This window comes from Sus scrofa, chromosome 12, assembly GCF_054392235.1.
Source record: "Sus scrofa isolate SSC_HxYL_T2T_F1_AM1 chromosome 12, Sscrofa_HxYL_maternal_Yorkshire_Landrace_v2.0, whole genome shotgun sequence".
In the NCBI taxonomy this organism is placed as follows: Eukaryota; Metazoa; Chordata; class Mammalia; order Artiodactyla; family Suidae; genus Sus; species Sus scrofa.
In genome coordinates this window covers 53,721,328-53,737,309 of record NC_139394.1, presented here as the reverse complement: position 1 = coordinate 53,737,309, position 15,982 = coordinate 53,721,328, and the positions used below count along the sequence as shown (strand labels likewise).

General features: G+C 43.7%; 1 protein-coding gene and 1 long non-coding RNA gene across 2 annotated transcripts; both read left to right on the top strand.

Annotated features, from left to right (window-relative positions):
* The first annotated feature begins 557 nt into the window (after positions 1 to 557).
* On the top strand, positions 558 to 7,769 carry LOC110256087 (uncharacterized). The gene is made up of 2 exons (XR_014821685.1): positions 558 to 797; positions 4,345 to 7,769. It is a non-coding gene; the product is annotated as an uncharacterized LOC110256087 (long non-coding RNA).
* A 281-nt stretch (positions 7,770 to 8,050) lies between these two features.
* Positions 8,051 to 15,455, top strand: LOC146398334 (olfactory receptor 1A1-like). The gene has a single exon (XM_084985694.1). It carries the CDS (start codon positions 10,986 to 10,988, stop codon positions 11,913 to 11,915), a length of 930 nt encoding a protein of 309 aa, XP_084841820.1. The 5' UTR covers positions 8,051 to 10,985; the 3' UTR covers positions 11,916 to 15,455.
* The last annotated feature ends 527 nt before the right edge of the window (positions 15,456 to 15,982 follow it).

The following is a 15,982-nucleotide window of genomic DNA, read 5'->3' as shown; positions in this document are numbered from 1 at the left end:
ACCAATGAAAATGGATACAACATGCCAACATCTACGGCAGGCAGCAAAAGCATTCTAAGAGGGAAGCTTATAATGATACAGGCCTACCTCAGGACACACATTTAAACATTTCAAATAAACAATCAAATCTTCCAACTAAAGCAACTAGATAAAGAAGAAGAAACAATCCAAAAGTTCATGTAAAACTGAAAATCATAAAGATCAGGACCAAAATAAACAGAAACTTTAAAAACAATATGAAAGGTCAAGGAAACTAACCCGATTCTTTGAAAAGCTCAACAAAACTGATAAACATTTAGCCAGATTCATCAAGAAAAAAGAGAGAGGCCTCAGGTAAATAAAATCAGAAGTAAGATGTCACCTTACCTTTGTCTGGGGAGCCCAGGTCCTGGACCCTTGCTGGAGACCATTGAAGCTGCTGAACGATGCAGTAAACACATTTGGCGCATGGGCAAAAGCACAACCACGAAGAGAGAGCTTTAGCATGACCTGCACCTGATTTTGCTCATTAACCTACATCACCTTCCCTAATTAAAGTCATGTGGGCTAAAGCCAAGGGCCTTTGTTCTGCAGAACAGAGTGCCTTCTGGCCCCCCACTTCCTACATGCAAAAGAGTCTTGTGTGCTTTGTTCTACTTCGCCCTCCCTCTTCCAGGATTCCCCACTGCCCTGCAGCGCTGGACACAGCAGAGTGGTGCTCAACGTGGGGCTGGAAGAGAAGGTCGCCATGAGCAGGAAGAGGTGAAACTACTACAGACGGTGGAAACAGTAGCCTTGCACTCCACGGAGTCATGACTGTGAGTGGCAAGTAGAAACTTTAAACCAGGATAACAATGGGGAAGAATCCATCACAAGAAAGTCAACATTATACTCAGTTACTTAAATGTAGGACAAAACCGTCAGGGGCCTGGGGAACAGAGTCTAAGATAGAGGAGTTGTTTAAGCCATGGTTCAGTATGATCCTTGGTTTCCAGATGAAGGTACTGTGCGCCCAGAATGTTGGCATCATGTCGGAGCAAATTTAAAGTGCGCCCATCAGTCTAGGGCCTCTCTTTCCGTTTCTGTTTAATCCACGTCGGGTGTAGAAAGGCACATTTTGGAACCCTTGCAGGAGCATAAATTTGAATCCAGCGTCTCCTGGAACTGACAATTTTACACAGTTGTACCTTATTTGTGGCTAAACCTTTGAAATGGGAAATAGGAGGTCTCTGTTTTGCTTGTTTGTATGCGTCTTTGGGTGTATCGTGCATGTATGGCATTGCCAAAATGAATTCATAAAAGACCTCTACTTAGTTGGCTTGAAGGAAATTAAGTGCTTACATAACTTCTCAAAATACCTAAAGTCAATTAATTTTTGGTTCACGTGAGCTGGGGAAAAATTCGATATTCATTGTGAGACCTTAAGATGAAAGTGTGTTGATCTAATATAGACATGTCTTCAGCGTTACCAACATTACGTATAATACCTTATTGTACCTAGGTTGAATGGAGGAAGGTAATGGCATTTTATTAAGAGAAAAGAAAGTCCGTCTGTCTTATAGCTTGTTATTTTGAAGGGAAAGATGGGGGCAGAATAATATGGATACAAGAAGTGATGGAATGTTTGTGGGAAGTGGACAATGAGAAGAATTTGGGGCATGGTCAGGACTAAGGTTAAAATTTCAGTAAACTAGTTTTAAAAGTAAGCTCGTGCAAAACTTGAATTTGGATTCGGTCTCTGTTACAAGGTTTTCTGAAGTCAGGGCTGTGGGAAATCTAAGACAGCTGCTTGGCTCCTCCCGGCTCCCTGGAAATCCCAATAATGAAAAAGAAATAGTGTGTTTTCCATTTGGGGGAGACTTTCTACAGTCCTAATTTGGCTACGTTTGGTGAAAATGAGGGTAGTTTTAAAGAAAAAGACTGTTTTGACTCATATTCTAGGTTTGTGTATTGAGATGACTGTCTAAAACTCACCTCCCAAATAGTTCTTTGCCTCTGTTACCTCATTATAACCTTTGAGGTATTAAGGACAATAATCGAAGCTTTTTCTGAAGCTGATTGCTGTAATCTGTCTCTGGGCAAATATCAGATGTCCCAGGATAACCAGGGGACTATATACACAGTCTGGAAAAGTATCATTTAAGGGGTTGTCTCCAGCCTAAAAGGTTTCTTATCAGGAATTTCTAAGTGCCACATGCACAAGGAAAGTGAAGAAAATTACCTCTTAAATTTATATGTCTCACTTGAGAAGGGCCTCTACATTGGACTGGGGTATAGACAGAATGACTGACTTCAAACTCACCCTAAAACAAGGCTCTAATGAGAAAAACCCCAATGCATGGACCAAAAGAAGCCAACATCAGAAGTAGATCACTGTCCCAGATCGCCACACCTGCCTCATATGGTTGTTTTACGTCTGATTTACCCTGATGGGTTTCTCCCTTCCAAAGCTCTTATTGATGGTATTAGGTGAGATCCCCTCACCTAGCCAGTTAAAAGCCTGCTCTAACCCAGGCCGTCAATATGGTTTTTTGTTTCTTTTTTTTTTTTTTTTTTTTTTTTGCCATTTCTAGGGCCGCTTTCTGAGGCATATGGAGGTTCCCAGCCTACGGGTCTAATCAGAGCTGTAGCCACCAGCCTACGCCAGAGCCACAGCAATGCAGGATCGGAGCTGCGTCTACAACCTACACCACAGCTCACGGAAATGCCAGATCCCTAAACCACTGGGCATGGCACAGGGATTGAACCCGCAACTTCATGGTTCCCTGGCGGATTCGTTAACCACTGAGCCACGACGGGAACTCCATAAATATGTTTTATTTTAATGTTACTCAAGGTCAATTAGCAACAAGTGAGACTTACAGCCAGGGGATGCCAGGCTCTATTAATTTGACTCTAAAGCCTCCTTGATGTTGGGAACAATTAAGCCATTTAGGAAAAACCAGCCTAGTAACACTAGGAAATTAGGCCGAATGGACAAAGCCAGTATATAATTTCCTTTAAAGATAAGAAACGACTAAGCCAGCTGAACAGGGTGAAAGCTCTTAACTTACATTTTCCTTTATGACTTTACTAATACTGCTATCTACATTTGTATTAACTGTTTTCACAAAACTGCTATTTCTTGCATTTCCAAATCTGTAACTGAAATCTCTGATAAAATGGCATACAGTTCCCTATGACATCAGGGATTTCTAAATATGGGAAAATGCAACAAGGGGGGATATTTTCCTGGACCATAACAGACTAGGAAGATAGGTGGTCCAGAGACTTTTTGGCAACTGTTACTAAGGCCTCGTCCAGTCATGGCATGTTGAGTTGCCCGTCAGCAAAATCTTTGCCAGATCTAGGAATGTTCATTCCTAGCTCCGTGGGACGAAATGGTCACGAAATGCCTCTCAAAACTATGGTTGAGCTTGTGACCATGAGGAAACACTGTGAACTGAAGTTTGGCTCTTACCATCAGCCTCTGCATGGAGGAAAACGTGAGCCACTGCAGCTGCCGCCCTGCAGCACCCCCTGAACAGGGCCCAGCGTGGCGATCAGGAGGGAGGCACTCGGTGCTCTGGGAAAACCAACAGGACAGGCCTCCAGAGAGTTAGATTTCAGGTAAGGATTTTTTGGACCCAAATTCGTATATCTTTTCATATCCAGAAAAACCGAAATCATTTGCAGTGGCATCTGCATTGGCTAGCAGAGGAAAAAGGCAGAATAGAGTAGCTGTGGGTCAGACATCCAAGGTCATATGAGAAAATAGTATGGGAGTAATTTTAGACAAGTCTTTGTAGTGCTAAGAACTTTAAGCTTTTTTTTTTTTTTTTTTTGGCTTTTTGCCATTTCTAGAGCTGCTCCTGCAGCATATGGGGGGTCGAATCGGAGCTGTAGCCACCATCCTATGCCACAGCCACAGCAACAGGGGATCCAAGCCGCAACTCTGACGTACATCACAGCTCATGGCAATGTCGGATCCTTAACCCACTGGGCAAGGCCAGGGATCAAACCCCCAAACTCATGGTTCCTAGTCGGATTTGTTAACCACTGAGCCATGATGGGAACGCCAAGAACTTTAAGCTTTATGTACCCTGTCAGATTTGATGCCACCAGCTGTTCTCAAAGTAAGAATCAGCATCAGCTGGCAGCTGCAACCTTACATTTTCAAGCGCCCCTCTTATAACAACAGAAAGGAGACAACATGTATACGGACCGATAGCTATGTCTTAATGCCATATCCAACTCCTGTTATGTCTTAATAGCACATCAATCATTAAGACCTACTTGGATAAAACGACACTCCTCCTTCAACAGTACCAGTTACCAACCTACATTCCAAACCTCTGTTTAACCTTATTTTTCTTTTTTTCCCAGTCTCTACAGTAGGAACCTACCATGTCCAGCCACACAGTACTCGTCACCCCAGCCAGCAGGAAGTAGCTACAGAAGAGAGCACCGTTGCCCCATCCCTATAACCAAAGGCTGGAATAATAGGTTCCCAGGAAGATGGAGACAGACCCCCCCCCCACAATCCCCTGAGTGTGACTGTTCAACTTGGAGACCTGCTGCGGACATGGTCTGCAGAACTGGATTGATCCACAGACACCAGATGAATGCTCTGCAATCAAAATTTACTAAGACAGTTCTTACGCAACAAATACATACAAACACGGGAGATGTTGGACACCACTGAAACTGCTGAATGATGCAGTCAACAAATTTGGCACATGTGCAAAAGCACAACCACAAAGAGAGAGCTTTATTATGACCTGCACCTGATTTTGCTCATTACCCTGTGTCACCTTCCCTAATACAGGCCATGTGGACTAAAGCCTGGGGACTTTCTAGATGCACAGGAGTCCTATGTGCTTTGTTGTATCACGCTCTCCCTGCAGGGCTGGATGCAGCAGGGACTAACATATGTGTTGTGGATCTGAACACAGGGCAGGTAACAATAGAGCAAACGAATGGTGTGACTTGAAACTTGGGTAGAGGAAAAAGTAATTAAATGCTGTTTTATCATTTCCCATGTGCACATAGTCTGATAGGTTTTGGAGAGGTTCTAACAAATACATGAGTGGAATAGGAGTTAATGAAATACCAGTTACAGTTGGCATTGACTTTTAGTGCTAACTATGTGCTAGGCTCTGCTATAAGGATTTGCCAGATATTAATGCATTTGATCCGCACAACAACTTTATGAGGGTATTAGTATTACTCCCATTTGAAAGACGAGGAATTATGTCCCAGAACTGTCCCAGGTCAGTTATAGGCAGTGAGTGGAGGAGCCTGGAGTGAAATCCAGCCAGAACTCAGAGTCCTCACCATGGCCCACTACAGAGTCAGAGTGACCTCTCTGCCACAGGAGGTGCTAAGCCATAGGATAATGACCATTCACCAGGGCAGGTATAAAGGTGGTACACACATGAAATGGACTGGATAACCTCTAGGCCCATGCCATCCCTATGAATCTAAAAACAGGTGAGACCTCCCGTCAGCATGGTAGACAAAGAAGGCCTAACTACCACCCAAACCCGACTCAAGTCAAATCCTAGAGGAATGATGAACTACAGTTCCTTTGCTTTGCACATTTCACATCAGAAAAGCTTCTGTGTAGCCTGATACAATGACCAATAGCTTACTGGTACCACAATCTTGGATCCCCAGGGGAGGTTCTAAGTTGGTGCTAAAACAGCAGAGGAGAAGGGTCCATATGCCAACAAAGCATTTACAATAGGCCGGCCCAGGGCTTGGACCCTAGAGACATACTCTCCCTACAACCATCCTGCCTATCCTTTCTCCTGGAAGAGAACTCTGGGAAATATCATTCTTGAGAGCCACTGCCTCCCTCAGGGTATAGTTATACAAGGATGTTCACAGCTCAACAATTAGGTGGATTCTGGCCTGAATGAAGATGTGGGAGAGTCACTTTTCAGGACCTTATAATCTGGTGAACACATCATGATTAGATCTCTCTTACGACCCATCTTGCTTCCTTGAGGGGAAAGCTAGAGTCCTGATCTTCAGGTCCTAACCAGGACAGCTCCTTCTGCCCCTTCTGTTCTGCGGTTGGGAGTCTCAGGGTTCTTCTTCCTAAGCTATTCCAGTCCTGTCTCTTCTGCTTCAGAAACACAGGACCAGAGACTCGCTCTCCAGGACTACCCCTGGCACATTCTCTGCTTGCCTCCAAAAATGGATGCCAGCAGATGCTGGACCAGCTGCCTGTAAACTCCCTCTTCATGGAAGAAGAGTGAAGGGAATAGGATCAAGACCACTTGGGGGGCAGAGTCTGAGCTGCTCTCCAGGTAGATGCTGTGAATGTTAGAGCAGAAACTCTTTAGCAACATCAAGGGATGAAGGGCTGGCAACTGGCACACATACATCACCTCCCTTAACCCCACCACATCCTCAAGAGGTAGGTAGGATTCTTTGGTCTTTTTACCAAATGAAAAAAAAGGTGATTGAGTTGCCTACAATCACACAGAGAGGTTGGCAAACCTAGGACTCAAATCTTGGCTGCAGACCCAAGTTACCAAGACATGATGGCTACAAGGTGGGGAGAGAGAGATGCATGTGTGTGTGCACACAAGTGTGTGTATGTGTGTGTGTGTGTGTGTTTGCCCACGTGTACTTGCACAAGCCCACTTTCTCAGCGAGCAGGGATGGTGATTCTTAGTTCCTAATGAAAAAAAAAAACAAAATTCTTGTTTTGGTTCAAAAGCCTCCATTTGCCACACTATTAACCAAACTTGTCTTTCCAGACTGATTTATTCCTGCTTTTATCCTGCGCGCTTAGTAAAGATAGAAACTAAATTTTGCTGGAAGTAGTCCTCTCATGAATGAATGCTCTGAGATTCTCTCCATGATAAAGAACTTGGAATTCATCTATTACGTGAGGGGTAGGCAGTTGGTTACTGTAAAGAGGGCACACAATCAATATGATACTTTTACGTTGGGATCCAGAAAGCAGATGTTTCTACAAAGTTTGTTAAAAGGAAGACTAGATAAGCACTGGGGTGGCAGCTAGAAAGAGTTACAAGATTGAGGAGCATTCACTGAATGACTAAAATGGCCATGTGTACCAGCTAATGGGAAAGAGGTGATGTTGAGATAGAGAGCATTTTGCAGCTGAGAGAACAGTGGAGCAATATGACTGAAAAACCAAAATAACAGGATAAGAGAATATTGGATGTATGGACACGCTTCTTCTGAGTCTTGGGGAACAGACTGGAAGTAAGTGTATGGCAGGATATCCAGAGGAGACGCTTCAGGAAATGCTACCCCTCTCATCTCAGAGGCGATGGCTATTCTAGAATGAGTAACATACTCCCATTCGGGATGCATATGTTTCCTACATGTGCATGTATTATTTTACATGTTAAATTGTACATATACTGTGTGATATGCCTTATGATGAAAACCAATTGGTTTTTTCCATCACATTATGAGTTTTAAAGATTATTTAATGTCAACGCATGCTTTTTAGCTGTCATATAGAACTCATCAATGAAAAAGTCACAAAGAGCTTGTCCATTTCTAAGCTTTCTGTGTGAAGTGTACATGCTTTAAATGTTTTCTGCAACACATGTGTTAGAGATTCTCTTAGGTCCAAGCAAGACGCGGTATTGCTGATTTAGTTAAAGCTGTGAGAGTTTTGCACTTTCCCAGATATGGGATAATTGGTCTCCAAGTGATCTTATTAATTTTTCCATTTCTTCCCGACTACTTAACATTGTCAGACTTTACACTCACTCCAAGACAAAGCATGTTACATTAAATTTTGTTTTGATCTGGTTGAATATCTCCTCTTTGGCTTATTCATTCATACCAGTGTTTTCTATGACTTGCCCATTTAAGTCTGTTGTCAATTATTTCCCATGGGTTTTGGTCTTCCTTTCAGTCGGCAGTAATCTTCTGTTTTCCGAATACCAATCCCCTACTACCATGTGCATAGCACATACTTCTTTAAGTCTGTGATGTGTCTTCCTCCTTCCTTTACATTGTCTATTTAGCACAAACATTTTAAATTCCAAAGAATCAAAATTTACAATAGTTTCTGTGGTGTTATCTATTGTTTTTTTTTTTTTTTTTTGCTATTTCTTGGGCCCCTCCCACGGCATATGGAGGTTCCCAGGCTAGGGGTCGAATCAGAGCTGTAGCCGCCGGCATACGCCAGAGCCACAGCAATGCGGGATCCGAGCGCGTCTGCAACCTACACCACAGCTGAGGGCAATGCCGGATCATTAACCCACTGAGCAAGGGCAGGGACCGAACCCACAACCTCATGGTTCCCAGTCAGTTTCGTTAACCACTGTGCCATGACGGGAACTCCAGTTTTGTGTATTTTGTGCCTGGGTAAGGAAATAACTTCCTGGAGTTCTTGTCATGGCTCAGCTGGTTAAAGACCCAACATTGTCTCCTTGAGGATGCAGGTTTGATCCCTGGCCTTGCTCAGTGGGTTAAGGATCTGGCATTGCCATGAACGGTGGTGTAGATCACAGATGCAGCTCGGATCCCACATTGCTGTGGCTGTGGTGAAGGCTGGCAGCTGTAGCTCTGATTAGACCCCTAGCCTGGGAACCTCCATATGCCACAGGTTCAGCCTGGAAAAAGCAAAACAAAAAAAACAAAACAAAAAACAAAACCGCTAAATGAATAAATTCGCACCTATCATAAATGTATTTCCTTCTCAAGTTGTTGACATTTTGATTTCCACAATTAATCCATTAAGAATTGTTTTTCATATTTTTAAACATATCCAATTATCCTAGTACTCCTTACTAAACAGTCAGTCCAACTGTGCCCAGCTTACTTCTACACCAACCAGTGTCAGGCAACAATTTCTAACAAATAAATTCATGTGTTTGTAGGCTCTCTGGAGGGTCACATAGCTGTATTTGTCCATCACTATGTCAGTACTGATCTGCCACATTAAGTACCTGAAGAAACCCCTTTCATACTTGATAGTGCTCTTCTTCCCTCTTTACTTTCCTAAAAATTGTCTTACATCTCCTTGGCTCTTGGTGCTTCCACATGAGTTGTTGACTCAGTTGACTACATTCCATGCTTAAAAGAAACCTGTGGTATTTTGACTGGGCTTGTGGTGAGTTCATACCTTACCTGGAGGAGAATTCACCTTTTCACGACCTTGTCTCCACATTGCTTAGCTATTCTTATTGTCATTCAGTTTTGCAATTTTTAATGTCTTGGACCCTGGTTATTAGAATTGTTTCTAGAGTCCTTAAATTCCTGTTCTTATCGAGAATAGGAAGTCTTTTAAAATGATAGTGTGCAATTTAGTGTACCAATATTACTGAGGTGTTTTGTTGTTGTTGTTGGGTGTGTTGTTGTCTTGTGCTTTCTAGGACCACACCTACGGCATATGGAAGTTCCCTGGCTAGAAGTCAAGTGGCAGCTGCAGCTACCAGCCTGTGCCACAGCCACAGCCATGCAGGATCTGAGCTGTGTCTGCGACCTACACCACAGCTCACGGCAACACCGGATCCTTGACCCACCGAGCAAAGCCAGGGATCAGACCCGCATCCTCATGGATCCTGGTCGGGTTCCTTAACCCCTCAGCCATGAAGGGAACTCCCACATTATTGTTTTAATATTGATTTATACCAGACAAACTTGCTGAACCCTCTTAGTTCATCTCAAGAGCCTCCTGGATTTCCTTTATAGACAAACGTGAATTCTATCCATTTTGTTCTTTCATTTCCAATTCTTATATGGCAAAGATTGCTTCCAGTGCTCAGGTGCTACGCAGAAGGCTCAAAACAAATTCTCTGCTTCCTTTGACTATGTAGCCACATCTCCCAGGGTCCACCACAGCATCACCTCTGGCTTACAACTCTGGCTCTGAGGGGGTTTTTCCTTTCTTTCTTTCTCAAGTGTACGTGATTCCATTTCTTTCCTTTAGGTTGGCTATGTGCCTTTTCTTGAATAATTTTTGTAGAAATTCTGTGGTCTTAATAGCAATGGGACATGTCAATATCAGCTAAGTCTGCCATGTGGCTAAGCCTCGGTCACTATTGCACTCTCTACTCTGTCAGCCAACCACAATTTCTAAGCCCTTCTGTTTACTGAACCTTCTCAACTCTGAGATAGTATGATTCTGTGTATAAATGAAAAAGGGAATTTCAAGAGAGAAAAATTCATTCATTTAGGAGCAGAGATGGAAAGGAATACATCATATTTAGGGGAACGGTATTCTTACCTGCTTCCTCTGTGCCCAGCACATAATTCCAATGTGTACTACTGGAGACCCTGAGAATTCATAGTTAACTTAATTACAAATAGAAGTAATTACTGAGTAGAGGTCTCTCTAGAAAAAACAGTGAATTATTTAGGATGTCTTGGACTATACTATCAAGTATGTGCACAGTATCTAATGGTTAAAACAGAATAAAGTATATTTCTCTCTTATGTAACAGTCCTAGTGGGTGTCCTTGTTGGTGGGTGGCCTTCCTGGATGCAGAGAGCTAGGGACACAGGCTCATTCTACCCTGCGACTCCACCTTCCTATTCAGCTATCCTTTCCTTTTCACAGACAGTAAGATTAGCATGTGACTATGGCTTCTCCATGAAGTTGTAAGGTCTTTGAGAACAAAGACTATGCCATGGAGGAACAAATGGATGAACAAACTGTATTTTCCCCAATTTATGATTTTGCCTCAAAGTCTAACAAAGTTTCTAGCACATCCAATTGAACATAATTGTTAGATGATTGATCCCTAGGTGTTTGGGTGATGGGGCTGGGTTTGGAGGGGATGGGCATTTCTGATACACCCATTACTCACGTTTTACACGTGGGTGTCCAGCACTAATTGTCAATTTGTTCCACTGACCAACAGGGATGTTCTTCCCCCAGTGTTCTGCCTATCTTTGGCTTTAGGAAGCCCAGGTATAGACATAGCAACCACACGAGTCCAAGGTGGTGGCTTAAGAAGCTCATTACACACAGCAGTTCACAACTACTTCTGGATTCCTCTCCCTTTTCTACTAAAGGATCCATGAGAGAAGACAACCAGTCCTCCAACCTGGACTTCATCCTTCTGGGAGCTAGCGGTCAGAAGGAACAGGAAAACTTCTTCTTCTTCCTTTTCCTGTTCATTTACCCCATCACATTAATTGGAAACCTGCTCATCATCTTGGCCATCTGCTCTGAGATTCGCCTTCACAACCCCATGTATTTTCTTCTCGCCAATCTCTCGTTTGTTGACATCTTTTTCTGCTCTGTAACCATCCCTAAGGCACTGGCCAATCATCTTGCTGGCAGCAAAGCCATCTCCTTTGGAGGATGCATGGCACAAATGTGTTTCATGATAGCCTTGGCTAACACAGATAGCTACATCCTGGCTGCTATGGCATATGATCGTGCTGTGGCCATCACCCGCCCACTTCATTACACAACAGTCATGAGCCCACGGGCTTGTGTCCTCCTACTTGTTGGGTCTTGGGTGATGGGAAATGCCAATGCTGTCCCCCACACTCTGCTCATGGCTCGTCTGTCCTTCTGTGCAAACAAGGAAGTGGCCAACTTCTACTGTGACATTGCCTCTTTGCTCAAGCTGTCCTGTTCTGACATCCACTTCAATGTGAAGATGATGTACCTAGGGGCTAGTGTTTTCTCCTTGCCATTACTATGCATCGTCATCTCCTATGTTCAGGTCTTTTCCACGGTCCTACGAGTTCCATCCACCAAGGGTGTGCGCAAAGCCTTCTCCACCTGTGGGTCCCACCTCACAGTTGTTTCTCTGTATTATGGGACAGTCATGGGCATGTACTTCCGCCCTCTGACTAGTCACAGCCTCAAGGATGCAGTTTTGAATGTGATGTACACTGCCGTGACCCCGATGTTAAATCCTTTCATCTACAGTCTGAGAAACCAGGACATGAAGGCTGCCCTGGGGAAACTCTTCAGCCAGAGAATCTCCTCGTGAGCAATGTGAGGCAACATTGGAGACTGCAGTCACTTAGAAGTCCATCCCCAATGTCCTCCCCCTTACCAGAAGCCCCCTTTCATCTCTCAGGACATGCCCACTCAGGTCTGCTGGCTTCCACTAGCTCTTGGCATGTCCAAAAGCAGCCATGGTATCAGCAACACGTGGCTTCACCCTTTCAAGCATCTGGTACGATGGTGCTATGAGGCAACATCATCTTTTGCTCTGTACCTTGTGACCAATCAGGACCCTATGGGGTCCTCCCAAAGACAGACCCCGCAGGTCCCCCAAGTGCCTCTTGTGTGTAGAAGAAGCTTGGCTCCTCTGACTCCCTTTTGTATCTACCTCTTCTGCTCCTTTCAGCTCTGAGTCACATGCTTCTGCTGAGCCATGCACAGACATGTTAACCACGAGAAGAATTCTGATTACTGCTTAACTTTATACAAACAGCCCCTTATCCAAAACCTGTCTCCTACAGGGAGATAGAAGGTAGCAACAAAAATAGCAACTGTCAAGATTTATAGGAACATCGTGACCAGACTTATGTCAACTGACCAAGAACAAAGAGGTTCCACAACCCTCCTCAGACACTTGGTGGTGCCCAGGTGTCTGTTGTTGTCAGTCATCTTCTGACCTTAACCCCTTTGAGGGTCCCCCTCCCCTAGCATAGAAGAAGCTTGAACTCTACCCCAAATTGAAATGGTTCTTGAGGACATTGGTCCTCCCTCTTCTCCTTTCACTGCCTTCCTGAATAAAGTTGATTCTCCTTCCCCCAACATCCTGTCTCGCAACTTATGGTTGACCATTGTGCGGCAAGGAGTGTGACCTTGGACGGGGTTACACCTCTTTCCAGGTGTTAATGTCATGTTGGATTCCCTCACTACACAATCAATGTGTTCATGCCTTCTTATCTGCTAATATTTCACCTTCTCCCTATTATACCCTAACGTATCCACCTTTGAAAGAGACATTAGGTTACGCCACTGTGTTGGGTCAGGTTGTAGAAAGCAATACTAGTCTAGCAAGTCCCTCCCCCTCAGTCCACTTCTATTCAGACAGGGTAAGGTTACATAGGTATAGAATGAGTGAGCTAGTCTGATCTCTTAGACAATCCGTGTTGCCAGATCACAGTACAATCCACTCTATCAGACTCTTAGGAATCCTAAATTCAGATTTTAGCATGTAGTTGCTGGCACAGGAATTATCCCTGCCTCGGGGCCGGGTACTTGCAGCCCTGGTCCTGGGACCACTTATCACGTTGGGTTGGGGGGAGTGGGGAATCAAGGTAAGGTGGGAAAGGGAGAAAAAAGCTTCATCATTGTACCAGAGTACACCTCCTTTGTCAAAAGCTGCCTAGGCATACTAGCTCACCTCCTGTTCCCCAGATCCACCAGGAAAACAGAAACCTATCCAGTACCCACACTCCTCTAGCCCCATTCATTTTCACACCGAAGGCGAACACACACTCATGAGGGTGTATAAGCCAGCCCTTCATCCCTTTATCTCCCCTCATTTTGGACAACCATTCTTTCAGCGGCTCATTCCAATTCTCCATGAACACAGCACTCCGAGAAGGACACCCCTCTGCCCATTGCTGAGCAGCATGGGCTGGGAAATGTGTTCATCCGTATGAGGAAGTAACAGCTGGCTGTCCAACGTGGTACTACAGCTCTGGACCAGTCCTTTTATGACACGATGAATATTTGCCTCGATAACTGGGAAAGCAAATCCCAGACCAGACAGAGTCGGTGTCCATTCCTGTCAAGACTCAATGGTAGCCCCTCTCAGCTACTGGCATCAGGCTCACTTGCCAGCTAAGATCAGGACCTTCCCTTCAGGGACTCTACCACATAGCCATCTGCCATCTCTGTCTCTTTTGCTGGCAGACAGAACAGATCTTCTTCACATTTTGTGCTTCAGGGGTGGGTGGGGGCAAGAGGAATATGTCGAGAGCCAACTCATTTCTGCATTGCCGCAGTATCCCATGTCCACTCATTTCACGGACCCAGATGGCCACGTCAAGTGTGGTCTGGTTTTCTCTTCAGACCTCTTAGTATTTGCTTAATATATTTAGAAGCTCCAGCGTTGGGTGCATGTATATTTATGACTGCTGTATCTTCTGGATGACTGACTTCCTCAGCAGCATGCAATGACCTTTCTCCTCCTGTTACCATTTTTGTCTTAAAGTCTATTTTTCAGTATAAATGTAGCTATCTCTGTTCTCTTTTGGTTTCCATTTGCAAGGAAGAGCTTAGGCATCCCTTCATGTGGAACCTATGTGTACTCTGAAAGTTGAAGTGGGTCTCAGCATACAGTTGAATCAGGTGTTTTTATCCACTCAGCGTCTCTAGGCTTTTTGACTGGAGAATGCAATCCATTTATATTTAGAGCAATTTTGACAGGTAAAGATTTATCATGGGTTGTTTTCTGGCTATTTTGTAGTCCCCTTGTTCCTTTCTTCCGCTCTTGCTTCCTTCCTTTCTCCATTAATGATTTTCCATAGTGGTACACTGTTATCCCCTCCTCTTTATATTTTGTGAATTAACTATAGATTTTTACCATGTGGTTATCAAGGCCTACCTAAAACATCATACAGATATAAAATGTATATGAATGTCTATTTTACACTGATAACCATGTAACTTAAATCACATACAAAAACCTTGTTCTTTTACTCCGTCCCTTTATGTATTTAATGTCAGAATTTCTCTCTTTTTAAATTGTGTACCTATTAACAAATTATTTTGCCTATAGCTATTTTTAATACTTCTTTTGTTTTTTGGGTTTTTTTTTTTTTTTTGTCTTTTTAGGACCACATGACCCACAGTATATGGAGGTTCCCAGGGTAGGGATGAATCTGAGCTGTAGCCACTGGCCTACATCATAGCTCATGGCAATACCAGATCCTTAACCCACTGAGCAAGGCCAAGGATCAGACTGGTGTCCTCATGGATACTAGCCAGATTTGTTTCCACTGACCCATGACGGGAACTCCTGCTTTATTTTTATTTATTATTATTATTTTTTATTTTTGTCTATTTTCCTTCTCTAGGGCCACTCCCACGACATATGGAGGTTCCCAGGCTAGGGGTCTAATCAGAGCTGTAGCTGCTGGCCTATGCCAGAGCCACAGCAACACGGGGTCTGAGCAGCATCTGCCACCTACACCACAGCTCACTGCAATGCCAGATCCTTAACCCACTGAGCAAGGCCAGGGATCGAACCCTCAGCCTCATGCTTCCTAGTAGGATTCGTTAACCACTGCACCACAATGGGAACTCCCGGCAACTCCTATGTTCAATACCTCTGTCCTTTAACTAGCATTAAGTGGTTACCACACCACTACATTACAGAATTAGAAGTTTCTGAATCTGACTCTATGCTTTCCAGTGTGTTATATATTTTCATGTGGCTACTTAGTGACCGTTCATTTCTGCTGGAAGAATTCCTTTCAGCATTTCTTGGAAAGCAGGTTAGTGGTGATAGAATCTCTCAACTCAATGTTTGTTAGGGAAAGTCTTTATCTCACATTCACTTCTGAAGAACAAATTTGCTGAGTAAATTATTTTTGGTTGGCAGGTTTTTTTCATTCAGGCTTTGAATATGTCATTCCCCTCTCTCCTAGCCTGCAAGGTCTCTGCTGATCAATCTGCTGATAGTCTTATAGGAGTTCTCGTTTATGAGAAATGCTTATCCTTTTACTTTTCCTACAAATATATTTTTCTGATGTTAACTGTCTAAAAAAATGTCAATTAAAATCTCTTTATTCTGTGTGTGGGGGGTGTCTTTATTCATTTATGTCTCTGTGTCCAGGGCAGTTTCATTTTCATCTAAATTTTTGTCTGACTCACTGTATTTTTTGTAGTATCTTAAGAATGTGAAAGATAATTTATTAAAAAAAAATTGGGGGAGTTCCCATTGTGGCTCAGGAGTAACAAACCCGACTAGTATCCATGAGGACATGGGTTCGATCCTGGGCCCCTCTCGGTGGGTTAAGGATCTGGCATTGCTGGGAGCTCCAGTGTAGGTCACAGATGCAGCTTGGATCTGGCATTGCTCTGGCTGTG